Source organism: Mya arenaria, chromosome 8 (genome assembly GCF_026914265.1).
Source record: "Mya arenaria isolate MELC-2E11 chromosome 8, ASM2691426v1".
NCBI lineage: Eukaryota > Metazoa > Mollusca > Bivalvia > Myida > Myidae > Mya > Mya arenaria.
In genome coordinates this window covers 17,453,736-17,475,632 of record NC_069129.1, presented here as the reverse complement: position 1 = coordinate 17,475,632, position 21,897 = coordinate 17,453,736, and the positions used below count along the sequence as shown (strand labels likewise).

Genomic DNA, 21,897 nt, shown 5'->3' with positions numbered 1-21,897 from the left:
GGTTTAAACCTTTTATGAAAGGCTACATCGATGATTGATGAGATAAAAATAAAGTTGTAGTTTGACATAAACAATAGCACTGGAAAAGGATGGCATTATTCGTCTGTTTTCTGTTGGTCAAGGGCGCACTCTTTGACAATTATTAAAGTCAGTGTAATAGACTTTGCTGTAAATATGCGCATTGTCTCTGGGATTAAGTGGACTAAAGCTCAATGTGTATATTTTACATGTAGAAACGTGATGTTTTATGCAAGGACAAACTGTATATAATATTAAAAACGTCAACTGAATTCCCGTATGACGTTTGTCCAGTTAAAAGAAACGGGATAAGAATTAAAAAAAACCCGTCTAAATAACACAATTGAGACTTCCGCTAGCCATGGTTTGAGTAGTTTTGAGAAAGGCCGAATATCTGCCATCGAACGTGCCATTTCTCAGAGAGAAGCAAAGAGACTATTTATTTTCGTGCACCATTTTTTCAAACATGTAGGCCACGTAAGTCATCAGGTAGAGCTTGCGCATGTTTTACAAAACAGCTGCGTTAAAGTTATCACTGAAACATTAAGTTTTTACAATTTCTTGTACTATACTGGAGCATGTTTTATCACCCTATAAACAAGGATGTGGGTCAGTGGTTTCCGCTACTAGGATGGCTACCCTAAATCCGCAAAAAAACCCAACTGAAATGTATATCAGGACGCCGAGCTCTGAAGTCATTGATCATTTTCGATAGCTGGCATTCTGTAGTTAAAGTTTTAATCAACCAATGAACATAAGTATATTGTCATAGAAATATTAAACACGAGAAAGCAGTAACAAATAATGTTTCAGAAAAAAGTCACCATTGAAATTATTTTCGAAATTAATATTGAACTGTGCAGGGATTTTACAATTGTTCTGGCTTTAACATGTTTTTTTCTTTTCATTGCATCTTAGACAGCTAAACAATCAATGACCTTCTTTATTTCGGAGCCATCTTTCACCATTTTAACTCTTACTTCCAACTCCGTTTCGCCGAAGAGAAAATAAATTTCTATTTCATTTTCTTCTTTTGATCTTCCTTTTCCAAGCGACATTTTCCCCAACAGTTTGCATTTAGCATCAGTCACAAACACTGGCTTTGCCTCTGAGGATGTATACACTTTCAAATTAACATCTTCATCTAAACTCATAATATGTGTCCCAGGAGCCTTAATCGGTTTTCCGATATTTACCTCGGTGTCTACACAGACAACTCTTAAAAAAGCGTCTTGAGCTTTTTCTTCCCCGAAGCAGTTAACTATCTTTTTCTCCACGGGGTGTATTTTGTCATCAAACTCGACATCACATGCAAACCCATATGTGTATTTTACTATTCTGGATGTAACTAGTCCAGTCATCTGTCCAAACCACACGGCTCCTTTTAACACCGCTAGTCCAGCTTCTTGTGGAATAAATATGTTTTTGTCTTTTATATTCTTGTTTATTGAATCGTGTACAAGCTTGCATTCACCATAGCCTCCCACCAACTGAATGGTAGAAACTTCCTTCATTTTTCTCTCAGAGAGAAGGACAATCATGTGCTGTGTTGTTTTCTCGATTGATTCTGAAAACCAAGACCTAACAATTTTGGCCGAAATTCTCAGTTTGTCTCCTTGCAAAGCAACACCATCAGCATTTTTCATTCGTTCAAGCTTTTTTTCAATGTTCTGTTTTTCAACTTCAACATGAATTGTCCGTAAGCCGAAAGGCAGACGAAATGTCACAAGTCCGTCCGTGTCGGGGGTAACTGTGCGCTTTTTCGTCTCAAACTCACGAAGAAGCCCAAAATAGTCTTCCATTTGTTCCTCTTTGAATCTGGTCATCGTGGTCTTCCCGAATATTTTGGTCAACCAGCTGATGAAATTGTGGTCAACACAGGTACCACCCCATGGTCCACCGCTTGCTTTGTGTATTTCTTTTAAAGTGCCATCAATATTCTTTTCATGAACAGAAATGTCCGCTGTTCCTCCTACAATTCGAAAGCATATATGTTTAAGTTCGATTTGGAAGAGCACTCTTTTTGCTGACAACTCAATAGACTGTTTAAGATTGCAAAGAAGTCTTAGTCTTCACCAGGGAAGAAACAAGAATGTGTCCCAAATTTGTAATGGGGTGGACATCAATTCCAGTTCAGCATAAAACAAAATCAGAAAATGAAAAGAGAGCAGTACTCAGCCCTGGATATCATGGGCATGCTAACCTCCAAGGTCTACGACCATGTACTGACTGCCGGTCTTGCTGAGGTCTGTCTTGAGGCTTGTGTTGATCTGTTGACACCAAATTGAGGCCGCCTCGGGCTCAAGTGCAAGCTTGATTCGATCACTGTCAATACCAGCCTGAATTTAATAAAGAAAGAATCAACTTTACAGAAATTAATTCTCTGGCCCAACACTCATTGACTAAACTTTAACCTATTTTGCTTAACATATTTCAAGATGTTTTGGTCTGGTCAAAGTTTAGGCCAAAACAGCCCCCCAAAATTTGACTGTACACTATCGGGTGACCCTAAGATATTCCCTGAAAGTATCTTACGAGAAATAGATTAGGCTGCGTCTGTCTAGATACCCTCTACCGCATAAGTAAAAACAGGTGCATACAGCAATTGATTAGTAATTTAATTTCAACCTATTAAGTTTTCAATATAGGACTACCAGTTTATAAGCACAACGAACAACGCAGTCATTCTTTAATATATTGTGAAAGTTTACATTGACAGCCACTTCTCGCATGAACTGTTTTGCAGCATCGGTCCAGATGGCAGGAACGGTAATCACGTACAACACGTCTGATTCTGAGATTCCACCCACTTGCTTCTTAAGCTCTGCTACAAGATGATCTCTAAGGTAGCGAATGGACATTTCAAATATTGTCATAGCGGGCATCTTCTTGCCTGTTATGTCCTTCACCGTCGCGTTCCGGTTTAAACCCTTTTAAAATAAGAGAAGATAATTTGGCCTTTAAAAGAAAACAGGGAAACATAATGTTGTTGCTTTTTCAGTCGAAAGGGGACAAACCACAGTATTATTAAAGCCAGAGTTATTCGCATTTATATATGTATAATTTATTTACATATTGTCAATGTATAAGTTTCGTGTGAAAATATTGAACATGTTTCTTAAGATAAGACCAAGGTCAATGTTTGTCCATGACGAGGACAATGGCTATCGCAAAACGTCTAAGAAAAACAAACGAGCGAAAAACTGACATCATTGTTATGAAGCAGCATCTTGAATCTTCTAAAGAGCATCCAAGGTTTGTGCTTCCCTTGTTCAACAAGACCTAGGTATTTATTTTCAGCCTCAAACCCAAATGCAACAAACTCTTTTTGCGGGTTAAGTAAAACACATGTTGGTGTTTTCAGTGACAATAGTGCTTCAGAACCAGCATTCCACGCTTGGTTGGTTTGAATCTTTGTCGGATCGTTGCGGAAAGAGAAAGCGTAGCCACTATAAGTCGTGCCAAAGTCAAATGCGGCTACAAGCAAATGACTTCCGAAAGTGTCAGCAGACGCCATTTGTGTCTGTAATTAGAACAAACTCCCCTTTAACTGTTATTAGAACAAACTCCCCTTTTAACAGGTTGTTTCGATTTTTATTTCAAGGCACGATACAGAAGGCACACTAAGAAGATAAGATATTCTAAATTATTATCGTATCTAGGTTTGTTAAATAGACAGACGAGAAGAATGAAAAACGACTTTAATTTGCTTTGAAAATCAATCTAGTATTAAAAGTGACTAGGTACCTGATAATTTAAATAACCAAATATCCTTCCCAGAGCTCACAGAAAACTTCTCTGACGAAAGAAGGAAGTAAATTCCTGTCTATTTTCTTGAAGTCGCCCTTCACAGCTGCGCATGTGCCAAATTTATATACGGATAATAAATAATCGTATGTCCTAATTGAATATTGCACCATAATAGATAGGTTTTTGCTTTGTTAAGCCAAAACATTAACACTTTTTTTGGAACGGTAACAAGAAGGCTTAGCTTAAGGTATCTGACCCATCAATATGTGAATTTTAGATACCTGGTGACCCAGGTATCATTTAATTAGGGTGTGTGTGTTAACCCCCCCCCCCCCATATGTTTTGCTTTACCACACATATTTTTTATTTTTTTTACTTTTTTACCCTCAAAGATTACAAAACATGCCATTTACGTCAGATTTTAGTTGAAATTAAGACCACCTATAAACACTTTAATGAAGTATGGTCTTTTGGTTTTTGTTTTACATGTTATTAGTAAGTAATTAGTAAGTAAACCTTTTAAATGATGCCAAAATTGTATGGGGTCACAATACATCATACTTAGCATTAAGGTTAAAGGAACTATCAGAGAACCTCGTCAGTCGAAATACTTAACTGGACTACCATGCGGATTAAAACAACACTGTTTTCATTTACGCACGATATTTATTAAGCGTTGTCCTTTGCAACATGGAACGAAACATTTACTCCACCCACTACTTTTGGTATTGAAACTATAAATTTGCGCTGAAGTGCTCTTGTATAACTTCATTAACCCTTGTTCAATAATTGTTACTTAAACTACTTTTAATGATATACGTTTAATACACTACGTTTTCAATGATATATGTATTTGTCAATTTTAGTTTCAATAAGGCAAACCTAAATTATAATCAAATAAAATGAAGCATAAAACCCAAGTAAATGTGAATAGCTTAAACACAATCCAGCGCTAATAAGGACGTATGCTCTAAGTGTCTTCACCCAAGGTAGACGTGACATGTTTTGTTTGACAGGTATTTCGTACTCGCTCATGTGCAATGGTCTTATCTTTTCTAAAACCTGACAACCTACTCCACATAAAATATCATTAAATTTAGTGCAAATAAAGCATAACAGGACGTTAAATCTTGTTAAAATGTTAGTGTTCTTGTACTTGGCAATTTACGGATGTGAGGCTATAGGTGCATTTTCTGGAGATCGTTGTAGAGGGTGTACTATTTGTAACGACGCCATGGAACTATCCATGGGCGTCGGCCCCGGTAAAAAAATATTTTATGTTTGGTTGTTGGACATAGTGCAAGGACACACTTTTACCCTGGTTAGAAATACCCTGGTTCTTAAACGTGCACCAGCGTAAAGCTTCATCACACGGAACCCTCGGAACGTCCCGCGGTAGTCAAGGGTCGTATCACAAGACCACAGAACAGCCACATCGTCAAAAATGAAATAAAAGTTTTGTTTTCGTACTTATTTGATCTACTGGCTTCTACCCCTTTCGTTTCGATCTCTCCCGTGTAAGGAATTTTGAGTTCCGTATTATTTTGCCGACCAGCCGCTCGCTTCGATAGATCAGTACGTGGTGGTGATGGCTTATCCTCGTAGGTTTGGGTGAAAGAGTGATTTGTTATGGTTGCAATTAAAATGAATTGACTCTCTTAAGAAATCAAGGAGCAAGAAGAGAAAGTACATTAATACAAAAAGGCTTGTGTACTCTTTTGTCAAAAGGAACCATCTGTTAACGTTAAGATTATTAATACATTTTGGATATGGTTTCGTATTACAAACAGTGACTGCATCGGTATTCATTTCGCCAACATGATTGTGTTTCGCCTTACATTCTATTTATCTAAAATATTATGCAATGATCTATAAGCCCATACTTTGAATGTAAAGGAAATGTTATTCTCTATCAATCATTTACGAAATGTTCATTGATCAATATTCACATGAAGAAGACCATTTAACAATTTTCGTGGTCCTAATCAAGGAAACACAATAGTTGGACCAATTCCGCTGATAAATGCACACCTTTGCAACACCATAGTTGGACCAATTCCGCTGATAAATGCACACCTTTGCATCACCATTGTCGGACCAGTTCCGCTGATAAATGCACACCTTTGCAACACCATAGTCGGACCAGTTCCGCTGATAAATGCACACCTTTGCAACACCATAGTTGGACCAATTCCGCTGATAAATGCACACCTTTGCAACACAATAGTCGGACCAGTTCCGCTGATAAATGCACACCTTTGCAACACCATAGTTGGACCAGTTCCGCTGATAAATGCACACCTTTGCAACACCATAGTCGGACCAGTTCCGCAGATGAATGGACTCTTTTACAACACCATAGTCGGACAAATATTTCTGATAAATGCACATCTTTGCATCACCAAAGTAGTCGAACCAATTCCTCTTATGAAGGCACACATTTGCATCAGCATAGTCAGACCAACTTTGCTGAAGATGCACATCTTTGCAACACCATATGTGGACCAATTCCGCACAAGAATGCACTCCTTTGCAACACCATTGACCAATTCCGCTGATGATTGGAATATAACAGAATGTGTATGATGCAACCTTTATTTTAGTCCTTTCAGAAACCGTAGTCCGCGAATTAGTATAACACAGGAGATTTCCCTATTTACACAACTTTGAGTGAATTTCATATTTAAATATACATATACATATCATTTTTTTGTAAAAGGAAACATAAACGAGCAAAAATAATGCGGACCCAGGGGGTGCATATAAAAGCGGTCCTGTGGGCTTCTACCTAAGAACGTAGCAAAGAGGGCACGGGACTCCTTGGGCTGAAGAAATAGTACGTCAACCGCACATGGAGCCTCAAAGCAAACCGGCGGGATGGCCCTACAGAGGGTAATACAAAATTCGGCCTTGTTGAACCATCCATATTTCAATAATCGCGGATCACAAGGCTTTTCGGCTTGAACATTTACTACACTGGAATATATATACTTTCAGCCGGTGATATATATATATATATATATATATATATATATATATATATATATATATATATATATAGATATATATATATTTTCCTCTCTGACATCGAAATTTAACTATAAAGCACTCTGGTGGACGTGCCAGGGTCAGGTTATAATACAGTCATATAGACGCGGGTAGAAGAGCATAATTATACCTAAGTGGAAGAAGAATAAAAACGTATTGAATTGATTTACGAAAGATATAAAAAGGATTTATAAAGCAAGTAAATATTTGCCAATCGATTCCTTTTCCACAATCTCGCATTCATTTGGTTTCGTAAGGTATTGATATTTATTTACCTACCTTATCTGCAATGTTCAATCGCTGTAGATATAAATAGAGTACAGTTTGATAATATTTTTGTTCGTTTGAACTAGATACTGCGCATTCCGTCTGATTATGTTAGAATTGTATCAAGAACTGGCATAAAGTTACATTTTTCTTGCAGCTTTTACCTTTCCAGCAGTGTATAAATTATAGCATTTTGTCAATTATTTTAGGAAATATTTGACATTGTTTAGGGCAACTGTTCGTTTTGGGGATTTCTGGACACGGGAACCTTGTCCATTAAATATATTTATATATAATGATATTTTAAAGTTATACTCTTAAAAATTTATTGAAATGTCATTTTATCAATTTAAATTGTTTTTGGTAATTTTTAAACAATATCAAAGGACTGAGGGGCCATATTTTAGCGATCAAGCTACGTAACGGACACCTGTGATCATGATTAGGTTTATTTGGTTAGTCATTACGTTTAAAATAGAAACGGTGTGTCATTTATTGTCCCTCGTGCTCTTGAGAAACTCGGTCCAATTATTACGCAATGGCACGGCTCCGCTACCTGATAACCTTTAACTACAGGTATAAGCCGACAATGTAGACAAACAACCTCTATCTCTAGGCTTTATGTCACCATATAAGGAAGATATTGGTCTCCTTAATCATGCAGCCAAATGATTTAAGTTCCTTTAAATATAATAAATAACATGTTCTTAGACGGCATATAAGGTACTTACACATTTTGGTGACATTGCGTTTAAATTTATCAACGATATGAATATAAAATGTGGGATATTGTTTTTAATAAAACCGGACCGAACTCAAGTGGATACAAACCAGCATAGGTGCCTTTGGAAGAGAACCCATCTTAAGTATTTTCGAACCGCCTCTAGGCGCATTTTCACCTTCATCGCGAAAAAGCGAAACATGGAAATGACATCAATCAGCAAAATATAAATGCACTTCTATGTATTAAATACAAATCCGTCATATATTATTATTTTATGTCAGACTGTTTGGATTGACCGCGGAAGCACAGTCCTTGTTCATCTACGTGATGTCACAGCCCTCGGACAGACACTTTCATGTAGCGGTCGTGGAAAACGCTCCCCTTCCGCACCATGACGAGGTCCGCCTTATGGCAATCAGTGTCCGTGAAACATTAAAGTGTCGAGGGGAAGACGTTTGCAGGATAAATGGTGAGAAATTGTACGAGTATTTCAAGTCGATTTGTCCGGTTTCTGACGGAGAGAATGTGCCGATGAAGGCGGTACGACCATGTACATTGCGTAAGCTTCCGTTACTGTTCATAACCATTACTGGATAAAGACGACTATTCGTGTAAGAAGCATGTACACTTACACTGACAAAAAAGAGCATGTCGCAATACGCCCGGATCACTTCGAGGAAGTAGAGACCGAAAATCCTCCATATAATGTGCAAGATCTTAGAGACGAGCTAAGACAAGTGGTCACAGATTATTTGTGCTACGCTGAACGTTTCGCAAAATCTTTTAAAGAATGGAAACAATAGCACATGACGTATTCGATCACGCTTCTTACGGAACAGATGGTTGGTACAAGGACACGTTTTGTGAAGGTAACGTGTATCAGGTGTAAGAATCTGCGTATATTTTAAAGAACCGCCTTGTTAAAGCAACTATGAATGCATGAAGTGACCCGCTCACGCCGGATGGTATTATACTGGAACAATTTTGCTCCCTTTATGAACCCGAATTTTAGCCCACGGTCTTTACTAAGATGGTTTCCCTTTAGCTCAAAATATGAGATTAATTTCAAGACACCAAACTCTGAAGATTCGAAAGCAACAGTATGGTTTCTGGTAAACTGTTGGTAACGTACAATTAATCGTCACCGTACCTTTTGACCGTGTCTCTTATATCTCAGGTAAGTCGGAAGAAGTTTTAATATGTGTCAACCTTCACACTTAACATACAAAAAGACAAACAAAGATATGTTGTAAAACACAAATTGTGCTTGTACGTTACCGTCTCTATTTTCACATGTATCGGTTGACGCTCCGGCTTCTGCATAAAACGCGAATTAGTAGACACGTGTTCTTTGTCAAATATGTTTAGAGGCTATTATCGTTTAGCTTGCACGAGCGTATGGGTCCATACCCGTAGGACGTAGATCAGTCTTATATCGCGCATCTATATTGCAACTGCCAGGCTATTCAAGACACACGTTCTTTTTCATCTTGCGCCCGGTATCTTCCTTATACAAGTGTTATATTCCACCTGGCGGTCGGTATTTACTCGGAAAATTTGAATTCATCTGAACTTGGAAGTTGATACCCCTCGAACCGTTGTTCTAGGCTAAAGTGGTTTTAGAGTCCAGATACTGACCTTATTAACGTTGGAAATAACCTACTTTAGCAAAGAATTCTGGGTTAAACTTTACGTAAATTTACGTAAATTAAGGTTCTATTCATATGCAAAACTTTCATTGAAATTTGTCCTACTTATGCATACGTGAAATCATCAGGCATATCACACGTAAGAAAGCATGGCCAAGTTGCGGGTAGCGACTCTTGTGATTCCGATACCGGAGTTTCTTTCTAAATCTTTCGATTTTGAAGTTATTGCCTTTCTTTATAAATAATTTACACGATTGTAGGACTATCACAAATTTGATTCTACATTTTAACGCGCCATAGATACGTTGATGAAGTAACACGAAAATTTACTTCATAGTACGCGTACAAGTAGCGTTGCATAAATTATCACTTAGTTTTGCACCTGGACGTGTAGACTTGAAATGCTCTATACATTCTACGCCATCAAGGTTTGTGTACACCGGAAAAAAAGTTGGAAGGTCTGTGTTGATATTTTTACCATAATATTTTTGAAGTAGCCTTGTACGAAAGAACTTTATAGGCCCAGAAGGACACAGTGTTATTAAATCGTTAAAATCACCAAAAATCACACGTTTCGTTCGAACTTCAGTCAGTCTAATAGTAGACACAAAAAGTGATCTGCAAACGTACTAAAACCTTTACGGAAATTTGCTTCTACACGTTCATGGACTAGTGCGTTTTTACAACTTTTCTAATGCGAATGACTGTCCATGTCGCTATTGTTTGATGTATAAAAAGTAACTGTTTCTTTGTAATTTATCATAATAACGTAATTAATGCATTAAACCTTTACACCATGTGCACGCTGACATTATCTTCAAAAGTGTGGAAGTATATGGAGGTCCCGCGGCCCACCATAGATGAACTTATCTAACACGTCTCTGAATATGTTTTAGCAATGCCGTACAGCTAGGCCCTTGTATTTTGGTGAGTGTACATTCTCTAACATTTTCGGTACGCAGGATGTCTTGTTGTAAGAAACCAAATGCAATGCTTGAATGCAAAAATAACGTAATAGGGACGAGCTGATGGATTTTTTTTAAATCGTCCTTTCCGAAAACAAGATAACTACATATTTAATTGAGATAAAAAAGAACCTCGAAAAATAATTAATCTAAATTAAAATATTTATAAACCAGACCATACTGTGATGTACTGCATCTGTCAGCACAACCTGAAGAAATACGAACAAAATAACCACAAAGATTTTTATCATGCTCTTGTTACTATTTAAGTAATACTATTTGCAAGTCCGGCTGAAATTGACCCTTAAAAGCCTTAACCATAATCACGCGTTCAAGTCACTATACAATAATGATATTTTGTCATTAGCAATAAAGTTCATATGTAGGTTACGAATCAAGATTACAACACCTATTAGTTTAAACTTTATATATTTTGCAACGATTGTGAAGAAAGCTATGATAGCTTATACTAAGTCACTCTCGTTGGCACGATGTTGCGCAAGTGTGTGGTCTTATGATGTGGGCGAAACCGGCGTACCCGGATAAAACCCACTTGTCCGGCTTGGTGACCACAAACCAAACTCACATGCGCCCAGGCCGGAAAACGAACCCGTGTCGCCTTGTTGAGAAGCGAGTGCGCTAGCCGGACAACATCTTTTGTTTAAAGAGACACCTAGGGCTACATACTAAAGCTGTTTAATTGATACTTCTCTTGTAATTAAAACTCAATCGCCATTTTAAATACTATGGATATGAATTACAACACGAAAGCATTTCATAATGTCTCAATTATACATGTCATTTACATTATGGACATATGGATCATACATGATTATTACGGTCGAAACCCGTTGGTTCGATATCGCATGACTCGATATCCTCGTAGGCTCGAACTTGATGTCAAGGACCGATCAACTTTACGGTATGTAAGCATTCCCGCTTGGCTCGATATTCTCGAAGCTCGAAGTATTTTGGCCGGTCCCTGGGATAACGAGCCAACGGGTTCCGACTGTTTAATGAATAATTATATGCAACATATCAGAAAAAAATAATGTTTGTTAAATCATCACATAAGGTAAAGTAGTAAAATCTGTTGTCACATACAACATGCTTTAAAGTACCGTGAAGGCATACTTTTGTGACCCGGCTGCATATTTTCTTGTTCGAGTGGTATTTTTGAGTTCATACGTTTCTGTAAGAATTTCAAATTTTGAACTTGTATTGATTTCATTTCAAGTTACTCACCTATGCACAATAGGCAGATCCAAACGGATGGTGCCTTTATCCTGACCGGCCATCCTTTGAATAAAGATCCGATAAACAGTACACACATGTTAAAATACACATGTTTTAGAAAACAATACACAATATATAATTAATAAGAATAATAATGATCTCGAATTTGATAGTTTTGTTGCAAAACTCAGTTTTTCGCTGTTTTTAACAACAACTCTGTAGTATACAATATCACATTTCATACAATATCCCAGATGAGTCCAATTTCAAAATTGATTTTCAAGGGCAGATAACACAAATTCGGAAGTAACTTCTCAGACTCAGTGCCATTGTTTTGTTTTTAAATGGTAAACATAACTACCTAAATTCTGTTTAAAAAGACATTTTAATGTGATTCAGTCCAGTTTAAAAATATATTATTAGTATTTTTCCGTTGGTTTATCTACAATGATAACATTGGAAGTCCAATCAAGGCCTTCACGCACAACTCTTAAAAACACCATCAAGCACTGATTCGTTTTCATAGCCAGTGAGTATGTTTGCATCTTCAGAGACACAACCATGTCTGTGTTTAATTACTCTAGACGTAATCAACCGAGATAGATGTCCGAATCTGACCGCGCCTTTTAACACCACTAGTCCAGCTTCTTGGGGTATGATGATATTCTTGTTTCTTATCTTCTTGGTAACTGAATCTTGTACAAGCTTGCATTCCCCGTAGCCTCCAACCAACAAAATGGTAGAAACATTTATCAGTTTACTCTCGGAAAGAAGGTTGATCATATGCTGTGTTGTGTTCTCGATAGACTCAGAAAACCAAGATCTTACAATATTGGCTGCAACTCTTAGCTTGTCTCCTTGCAAAGCTACTTCGTCTGTAAGTTTCATCTGTTCAAGATTTCGTTTGATAGTCTCATCATGGATACTTCTTAAGACTATAGGGATGCGAAATGTCACAGGTCCGTCCGTGTCTGGGGTTATTGTGCGCTTTTTCGTCTCAAATTCACGCAAAAGTTCAAAGTAACCCTCCATTTCTTCCTCCCTGAATCTGGACATCGTGCTCTCCCCGAATATGTTGGTCAACCAATTGATAAAATTCTGGTCAACGCAGGTACCTCCCCATGGTCCACCACTGGCTTTATGTATTTCTCTCAAAGTTGTATCGAATTTCTTTTCATGAACAGATATGTCTGCTGTTCCTCCTAAAATTCGAAATAATAAACTAGAAATTCTCGTACAGTAATGTTATATTTCAACTTGCTGCACTTTTTTCTTGTACAAAAGCTAGTATTTGAACAGCGCTAAAAAACTATATGCTGATGCAAATTACGAAAAATATGTTCTTTCTCTAGAAAGAAGCAAGGTCTGACGTTGATGGTCACAAGAATGTCACTAGTAAATTATATGGCGAAAATTTATACTAGTAAAACATTTATTAATAACATAAACTGCAGACGAAACAGAAATCACCACTCAATATCATGGACATGCTTACCTCCAAGGTCTACAACCATGTACTGAGTGCCAGGCTTGCTAATGTCTGCATTGAAGCTACTGCTGATATGTTGGCACCAGACTGAGGCCGCCTCTGGCTCAAGTGCAAGCTTGATTCGATCACTGGCTAGACCAGCCTGAATATTATAAACAGAATAAATGAAACAGTCATAATCTAGGTTCCGCGCCACCAAGCAAATTTTACGCTGAGCTTCGGGCACCGCTAGAACAGCGGTGCTTTACGGATAATAAGTCGCTCTAAAAACAAGACGATTCCAGGGTGTCGCCACTCGTGATACATATTTAGCGTTTTCTTATTTGGAAATATTTGTATTGCCTGAAACATCCCCGACTTTTTGGTATTCGGTAAAACGCCCCTGCTCCAGCGGCAAACATAAGAAGTACATGTATGTCTAAGTAACCTTAATGTCCCCTTTGTACATCTTTTATATATATATATATATATATATATATATATATATATATATATATATATATATGTATAGCAGTAAATGATTACCGTTCCGACGTAGAATCACCAAATTTTAATAACAAGTTTCCGAGATTACAATCTAGTATAAAAACTATTGATTAAGTATAATAGAAGCTTACCATTACAGCCGCTTCATGCATGAACTGTCTTGCAGCATCGTTCCAAATAGAGGGAACAGTAAGCACGTATAAAATGTCTGATTCGTGGATTCCGTCCACTTGCTTCTTCAATGCGTCAACTAGATGGTCACGTAGGTAGCGAATGGACATTTCGAATATTGTCATTGCGGGCATCTTCTTGCCTGTGATGTCATCCACTGTTGCGTTTCGGTTTAATCCCGTTATAAAACAAAAGAGAGAAGTGATTTAATATGGGTAATAGAAATGCAATGGCATTACGCCAAATACTGATATAAAACGTTTCATAAACATTCAGGGCTTTTTCACCCAAAATTGTGAAGAGGCCTAGCCTTTTCAATTTGGGAAATTTAAACGCGTGAAATTCTGCAAATTGTGAAATTTACATGTGTAAACGTCTCTAAAATGGGAAATTCCACATAAATTATGAGGATTGAAAACACCTTTTAAACACGGGTCAAGGTATCATATGATACTTGGAACTCATGTTGCAAAAAACAGGCTCATATCTTACATGTGAGTCTACTTCTAGCTGAAAAAGAATAATTTGCTCAAACAGAATAATTTTTTATTGTAAATTTTTTAAATAAGATCTTCCCTTTTGGGAAAAATATCTGGGAATTGTGAAAACAAATATCTGAAAATTGGGAAAATATACCATTTTTCCCAATTGTGAAGTAGCCTAATTTCGGCCCCTAGCAAAGAAGGTGAAAAAGCCCTGACATTTCAGTGTTGAAATACGTGTTACTCGTAACTTTGATAGGAACCTACTAAAAGTTGCACATCACAGTGTAGAAAAACTCATCGCAATTCAAAGTGTGCATTTTGAATGCAAGATATGTTTAAGAAGCTTTTTACCTCGCAAGTCACATGTTACATTTTTACATCCTCCATTGTGAATAAGGATGTATTACGTCTGTAGTTTAACGTTATTTTGTTCCAAACCATTGCTTAACCTCGCTGACATCAATAGAGTAAGAATATATGTTTAAGTTTAATAATGGTTTCGAAAATCAGTACCTTAACATAAAGTCGCCCTGTTAGTGAAATGTCGCATTTCTGTTTATATACTTTTATAACTGATAGGGTTCATAGAAAATAATGCTTTCAAAATGTATACGTTGTTTCTGAAAATCATTTTTGCCTACTTCTAGCAGAAATGTCACTCTATGTCGCTCTATTTTCCTATGACAAGAGCCTTTAAAGTGACACTCTAATTCAACATCAATACATACATATGTATAACAAACATAGATTGTGAGTGATAAACCTTTAACTACTTACTGAATAATGCATTTATGGAACATATTTAATACTGATAACAAGATTGTAACTGTGTTTTTAATAGCTGAAAACGCAAACATATTAAATGATTAGTGAATGCTAAAATATTTACTGTGATCTTCTATAATCTCATTAGGTAGAAATACCATGTTTTCTGCACCTTTCTTTCAAATTCAACCGGGTATCCTTCATAAGAACCATTGTTCTCGACATGTATTTATCAGTTTTGGTCTATCAAAACAATTGTACTAATTGTTGTAAATCTAATGTGGGAGTAATAGTGGATCTTAAATGTTAGCATCTCACAAATAATATGAATCAAAAGTACAGAAAAGGATATTTTGGACATATACAATATAATCCCATTTAGATGAAAATAAACTGGGGCCGTTTTAGTCGAAAGCATTGAAATAAGAAGCAAAATCATGTGCCAGCAAGAAATATCACATTGCGCATTTGAATGAACGTCATGTACGCCTACCTACACTATAAATGGTTTTCAGAATATATTTTTATACACGTATTTATCTATGATCATTAAGATTTTATCAGATATACTTCGTGATTAATAAGTGTCTGAATGCATTAAATAATTATTTAAACGTTTGAAAAACAATATAATATAGTATATAGTTTAAGAGGCGATGCCACATGGTCGGATTTAAAACATACCTTATATTTAACATCGAATGAAAGGAAATAAAACGAAGAATAAAACAGAAAATGAATATATAATTTTTTATTCCTGACATATATTTGCATACTGGTTCTACCTATCAATAGTTTTGTCACTTCTCCGTCGTAGTTTCTGTACCAATGTCGATTGCAAAAAGCAAAGAAATAACTCGTAGATGAGCAGTAGGTACCAATATCCGACGTTACGTCTTTAGCGATGGACAACGTGATACAAAACAATTGAAATACCTTTAAGCAATTTCATAAACAAGAGCATCGAATGTGGATGTTTATGCTCGATAAACGTTAAAACGGCCATCACTCTACGTTTTTTAACACCAGGTATGTGTGAATTATATGTTGCCACAAATATTTGGAACCTTTTGAGCTATGGCCAAGGCTGGTGTGATTTTCCGAAGTTGCCGACATCGACGACACTATCGTTATCACAAAACCTCGTATTTGTTTGTAAAACATACCAGCTAAAACTTACATCATTGTTATGAAGCATCATCTTGAATCTTCTGAACAGCATCCACGGTTTGTGCTGCCCCTGTTCAACAAGACTCAGGTATTTATCTTCAGCCTCAACCCCAAATGCAACGAACTCTTTTTGCGGGTTAAGTAAAACACATGTTGGTGTTTTCAGTGATACAAGTGCTTCGGAACCAGCATTCCACGCTTGGTTAGTTTGGATCATCGTCGGCTTATCGCGAAGAGAGAAGGCGTAGCCACTATATGTCGTGCCAAAGTCAAATGCGGCCACCAGCATCCAATCTCCGGAAGTTTGTGCGGATGCCATTACCTGTCATTTTAAAATGTGTGGAGTTAATTAAAATTGAAGTGTTTTGCTTACGAAGTACAATAACAAGGCTTAAACAAACATTCACATATATTGATTGGTACATTTTACACAAGCGGATTCTCTATAATTGTCTTATCGAACATTCTATGTGAAACAAGAAATATGCATAAATTACACCAGAATGCATCATTTCAGACTATATGTAATCACAATTTTCTTAAATAGTATACCCAAAACCCATATCCGGTCTTCAGCAATTTTGACCGTACCTGGTGGAGCGGGAACACGTCTTTAACATACACCCCCAAGTGCAACCCTCTAACATGACCTGTATCCGCACTCGGTATATGAGATCATTTGGAATGAATATCTATCTATGAAGAAGTGTTTAATCTTAAAATGGGTCACCCAAGCATGTTTAAGGTTAAACTGTAGATAAATGTATGACTAGTCAATGATAAACGACCAGTATCTTAAAACGGGATTGGTTTTTAGGTTGTTATTGTTTGTTACTTAAAATTTATGAAGGTATGTCCGTGCTCAAAGGCTTCGTTATAGTTTGTCCCCGCCATGACGTCATTACAACTTGTGTTTTGAATGTCATAAGTGACATGAGATGGAAGTTACTGCAATTCCCAATCAAATACATATATCTAAGAATAATTGAAGAAATATAGTGAGATACAAGGAGGTCCCGGTTTGCAAATCTATCTTAATCTCTATGAGAATATAACGGATACAACTTTCCTGGGTTTTACTAGTACTGAGTACACCATGTACCCAGTACTTCTTGACTGTGAACATATATGCTAACGTCTTTCGATATGACGCGGCCAGGGACTGAACCCATGGCCATCTGTATTTAAAGCGAACTATCTATCACTGTCCTATGGGGCGGGATTTTAATCAATTTAATGAAGTCGTTTGTAATCTACAGGCACGCTAGTTACTTCACTGGTAAAGCCCTGTCTACTGGTTAAAGTTCTGAAATCAGAATTCATGCATAAACAAAAACGAAGAAAACCCTTTCCAATGTATTCAAATAAATATAATGAATAAGTGACGAACTTTAAATTTACAAATTGGAAAGGGCAGACTTAACACTCGGGAATTTACTGGGATTTTAAACCGGTGTACGTGTCTTGTTTTAAATGCAATGAAACAGTCATTTCCATTTATAGCGGAAAGCTCAATATTGCTTCGGTTTTGAAATTACCATAAAAAAGCAATTTACTAAAAGGTTTTTGGTAAGCTTTGGGGTATTTTAGTTGTGATGAAGATGTACATATGGCGTCATCTTAATGTAACTATCGATATAAGATTCATAGTAAAGTGGATCATAGGTTTACTTGACTTTTTGTCACTCTTATTCCTTCCAGGTCTTTACAGATAGAATGATTATTCTTCGTGAACTATGAATGGATTGAGTGAATAAAGGTACGAAAGATACCGAAACGTTTGTGTTAGTTAATACTTAAGATAACCTTACTATTTTGTAAGAAAACACTTGGACACTTGAGAGGCCATAACTTTTTGATGAGCTGACTTTTATGCAACTGGCAACATATAGAGGAGCAGTCAAGTTAGCTCGGGATGTTCAAGTCTTTTTTTCTCTTTGGCTTCATCTCTCGTTAAGGAATTTTAAGACTTTGGTCACTGAAACGCATACAATTTTAAGAAGTTTAAAAATAAGTTTATCTAAATTAAACGTTTCATGTGTTTGTTTTGAGTAATGGAAATATTCAGATAAAACAAACATTGGTAAAATCAGTTATTGTTCGACGTTTTATATTTCATGATAACAGGGATCACTAAAATATTTAAGAACATGAAGCATAATCCCAGTTTACTAATATCGGCGACTATATTTAGATATGATAAAACACTACACTGACCTTTATGCCTGCAGGATCAAGGAAGTAAATTCCGATAATATCTATGACAAAATTAAAACCCAGCCAACTGTATTAATCAAAAGAACACACACTTAAATGATTATACTGTCGGTCAAGTGTTGTCAAATAAACAAATTATACGTATGTAAATTAACCGGAAGTAGAAATTCTGAAGATAAGGGAAGTAACTCGTAAATGAGGCTACACTACACCATATTATTTGCGCTACTGCATTGATGTATTTCTGCTTAAAGATATGTGTATATCTGCTATATTTCTTTTAAACACTTCCTTTATTGAAAAACTGATTGGTTATATATGTTATGTATATTTGTAAATGGTACCAGGGGTTGCCCCGATCCCTGGTAACACATAGCATGACTGTTTCGGGGGAAATAAAAGGGACTTCGTTGGAGTATACGTTGAGCATAAAACCCTTCTAAATGCCCATCCTAACAAAGAAGTTGTAAAAGAAAGGCGATATATCTGTGAGGTAGCTAGTGCGATATCCAAATCTTATGATAATCACGGTGGATCACCGTACACTTGATACAGTAGTAGTGGTGGAATGGAGGAGGGGGGAAAGCCAGGGGAGAAAAGCCAGGAATGATTTTTTTAAGCAAATCACCACCAAGGGACACGTGTGTCGTAGGCGAGCAAACCCTTATTTGAGTCCTTAACCTCGACCTTAACTCTAGAGGGGGGAAGGGGGTCTGGATCGATATTGTTATACGTGCTCAGTTGGTCACAAGCCCCAATTTATTACGAGTGTTACGCCCGGGGAGACAACTGCATAATCCGATTTCGATTAATGAGTAATAGAGTAGCTTATCTTGGATGATATAGCTTATGAACTCGGTTAATTATTGGCTCAGTATAATTATAATTGTACCGTCAAACATGCATGTCGGTCAACCCTTAATTGGGTCCTGTCTACCGCCTTGGGGTGTATATTAACTGTTATTTAGATTAGAACAAAGCCTAAAACGTTCTGACAGAGAACTATACTCCGATTTCGTTTAGATAAACAAAAGTTTAGGTTTAAAATAATATTTTATTTAGTAAAAAACATATAATATATATTAACACATACAAAGACACATATATGAAAATGATATTATAATTATCGTTTAAAATGTCCAATTGTTTTATACTGTAGATCAACTTGAAAGTTATTTTTTGTTTTGTATATTTATTAGGAGTACAAGTCCGTTTTGTAGCAACCGCTGACTTTCCATTATGATGTTTCCGACGTAATTTTGAAAATGTCATCACATAATCGCCCATTCTCCTCGAGTCATACTCTAATTTGTTAAGCGCTGAAAAAGTTATTGTAATCAAATTGTTGGTGATGTAATTCCTCGTGCGTGAGCCTTTCACATCTTAAGTAGTCAAACGCGGAAACAAGGAATGATAAGCTGAATAGCTCAAACATGTCCGAATATTAGCATCAGGATCGCTTAACACCCCTAGAAAATACTCCACTTCAGCTTGAGAGCTTCCAACTTCATTATGGAAAAGTTTGACACTATCATCTTACATTTTTCCTACCAGAATTAATGTCTCCGGATTTCACTTATACTGGTTGAGAAGCAGTTTCCGACGGAATGCAGTTTCCGACAAATCGCTTTTTCGCGTACTTTCTTTAGATCTTCATAAAGAAGGTACTGCAATTCAACTATATGGTAACTAGGCAATCAAAAGTTGAAATTCTTACCGAGACACGGAAGTAACTTTTATTATTATTTAATGTTTAATGTTTATTTTTCATTTTGTGCACAAACTTGCACGTGGGGGATCGGCACGCGCAGCGTATTGCGCATGCGTGTGAACCTAATTTGCATATCTATGAATAGCTTCAAGGTTTTCCTTAATTGACTTATACAAACGATGATCATTGTGTACATATTTGTGAACACTGGTGTCATGCTTGTTTCGCACCCACATTCACTTAAATGTATACAAAAACAAGTTTCTATCAAAAATGAATTAAAATATCATTGATATTCAGTTGCTGCCTGATTTCGAGTATGAATTGACAGTCGTAAATTTTTAGATTTAAATTTTTCGTAAATGCTGAAGAATTGAATAATATTTCTCTTTTTACAGTCTTATATTTAGTATATTTAATAAACGGATAATAAAAGCATACAATAGGCACCTTAAATCTGCCCCGCATTATATTTGTCGGAAACTGCTTCTCATCACAAGATAATCAGAACAGTGTAAGTACCCTCTTTGCGCCCCTATTAGATACACTAAATGTGACGTCACACATCTGAAAAATATATCGACAATAGCAGCTTCAGCTGAAGTTATCTAAAATGTGAACAATTTTAGTAGGTATTCAAACACGTATAAATAATTCAATAAAAACGTATAAAAACTGTCGGAAACTGCTTCTCAACCAGTATACTGAATATTTATTGCCAAAATGTTTACTTAATTATCCAAAAATATTTGCTTTATTTTGAGACAAGCAATGTTAAATTGACGTCAATCGAATAAAACCTTCAGCCACTCATTGTATTTTAAAGTATGTAACGTTAGTAAGTTCTTTTTAAAACTTAATTAATCCTTTTGGCGCACAAAAATAGATTTATCCGAAGTTTAAGCCACTTGTAGGTCACTCGCTTTAACCGTCATTTACTACAACATCTTGCGATGTGTTACCGATTTTTCATCTTATCCTTTTCACGCAAGCAATATCGAATTTATTTAAATCGCATCAAGCCTTTTGTATTCTTCTATCATTTAACAATAACAGTTTTTAAACCTAAATTAGCGATCGCGAAAGGTAGTTGACTAGAGTAGCAGTCAACAATTACATTGGCGTTTGATGCGGATTGACAATTTTCTACTGAGTGATATCCCTTTTCGAGCACAGAAAATCTGTGACACCGCGTAAGACATCTAACTTGATTTGACCTTATTATGATATCTGTTAATTTTTGATAATTAAATATTTTGCCTTTATTAATATAATAGTGTACTTAAGTTTACAGTTAATGAAACGAAACAAAATGTTTAAGAAAAAATAAACTTATTTCAAAGTCTTCGCCTGAGTGTATGCGGATTCACAAAATAATAAGTATATAATAAATTAAAAATTATATAAATTATAAGTAATCTAAAAACTGACTGTTTCTGGGATTTTCAATCTTGATAAGAAATCGCTTTGGAATTTTCGCACTTATAGGTTCTTGTTCTTTTTCAGTCTTCTTCCACGGCATCAATATAACAGGAGAAAGGAGGGATTGACGAGGACACAGGAGGCAGGGAGGAGTGGCGAGAAGGCTTTGATGAGTTTCTAATAGTGTTTTTTCAAGCCTTTGAAAAACGTAAGGGTTGCATTGTGTTTATCCCTTTAACACATACACTTGAGTTGAATTAAAGTCAGCGACCGCCGACATACCGTTGACATATCTGCATGTATAATGGAACGAAGCGAGAACGA

At 36.4% G+C, this 21,897-nt stretch overlaps 2 protein-coding genes across 3 annotated transcripts in view; both read right to left on the bottom strand.

The window, feature by feature from the left end:
• Positions 1-478: 478 nt before the first annotated feature.
• LOC128243084 (heat shock 70 kDa protein 12B-like) overlaps positions 479-21,897 on the bottom strand; it is a 46,227-nt gene continuing 24,808 nt past the window's right edge. Inside the window, exons 1-5 of one of the 2 annotated variants that reach the window (XM_052960607.1) lie at positions 3,766-3,884; positions 3,227-3,541; positions 2,730-2,948; positions 2,222-2,357; positions 479-1,990 (exon numbers count right to left, since the gene is read on the bottom strand). In XM_052960607.1, coding sequence (XP_052816567.1) covers positions 933-1,990; positions 2,222-2,357; positions 2,730-2,948; positions 3,227-3,535 — 1,722 coding nt within the window. In that variant the 5' untranslated portion in view covers positions 3,536-3,541; positions 3,766-3,884 and the 3' untranslated portion in view covers positions 479-932. Of the gene's footprint in view, positions 1,991-2,221; positions 2,358-2,729; positions 2,949-3,226; positions 3,542-3,765; positions 3,885-21,897 lie in introns of those variants that run through there. The other variant, XM_052960606.1, reaches the window with a different exon arrangement.
• On the bottom strand, positions 11,191-18,595 carry LOC128243089 (heat shock 70 kDa protein 12B-like). The gene is made up of 5 exons (XM_052960615.1): positions 18,441-18,595; positions 16,234-16,545; positions 13,764-13,982; positions 13,153-13,288; positions 11,191-12,859 (listed from the first exon to the last, which is right to left on the bottom strand). Exons 2-5 carry the CDS (start codon positions 16,540-16,542, stop codon positions 12,135-12,137), a joined length of 1,389 nt encoding a protein of 462 aa, XP_052816575.1. The 5' UTR covers positions 16,543-16,545; positions 18,441-18,595; the 3' UTR covers positions 11,191-12,134.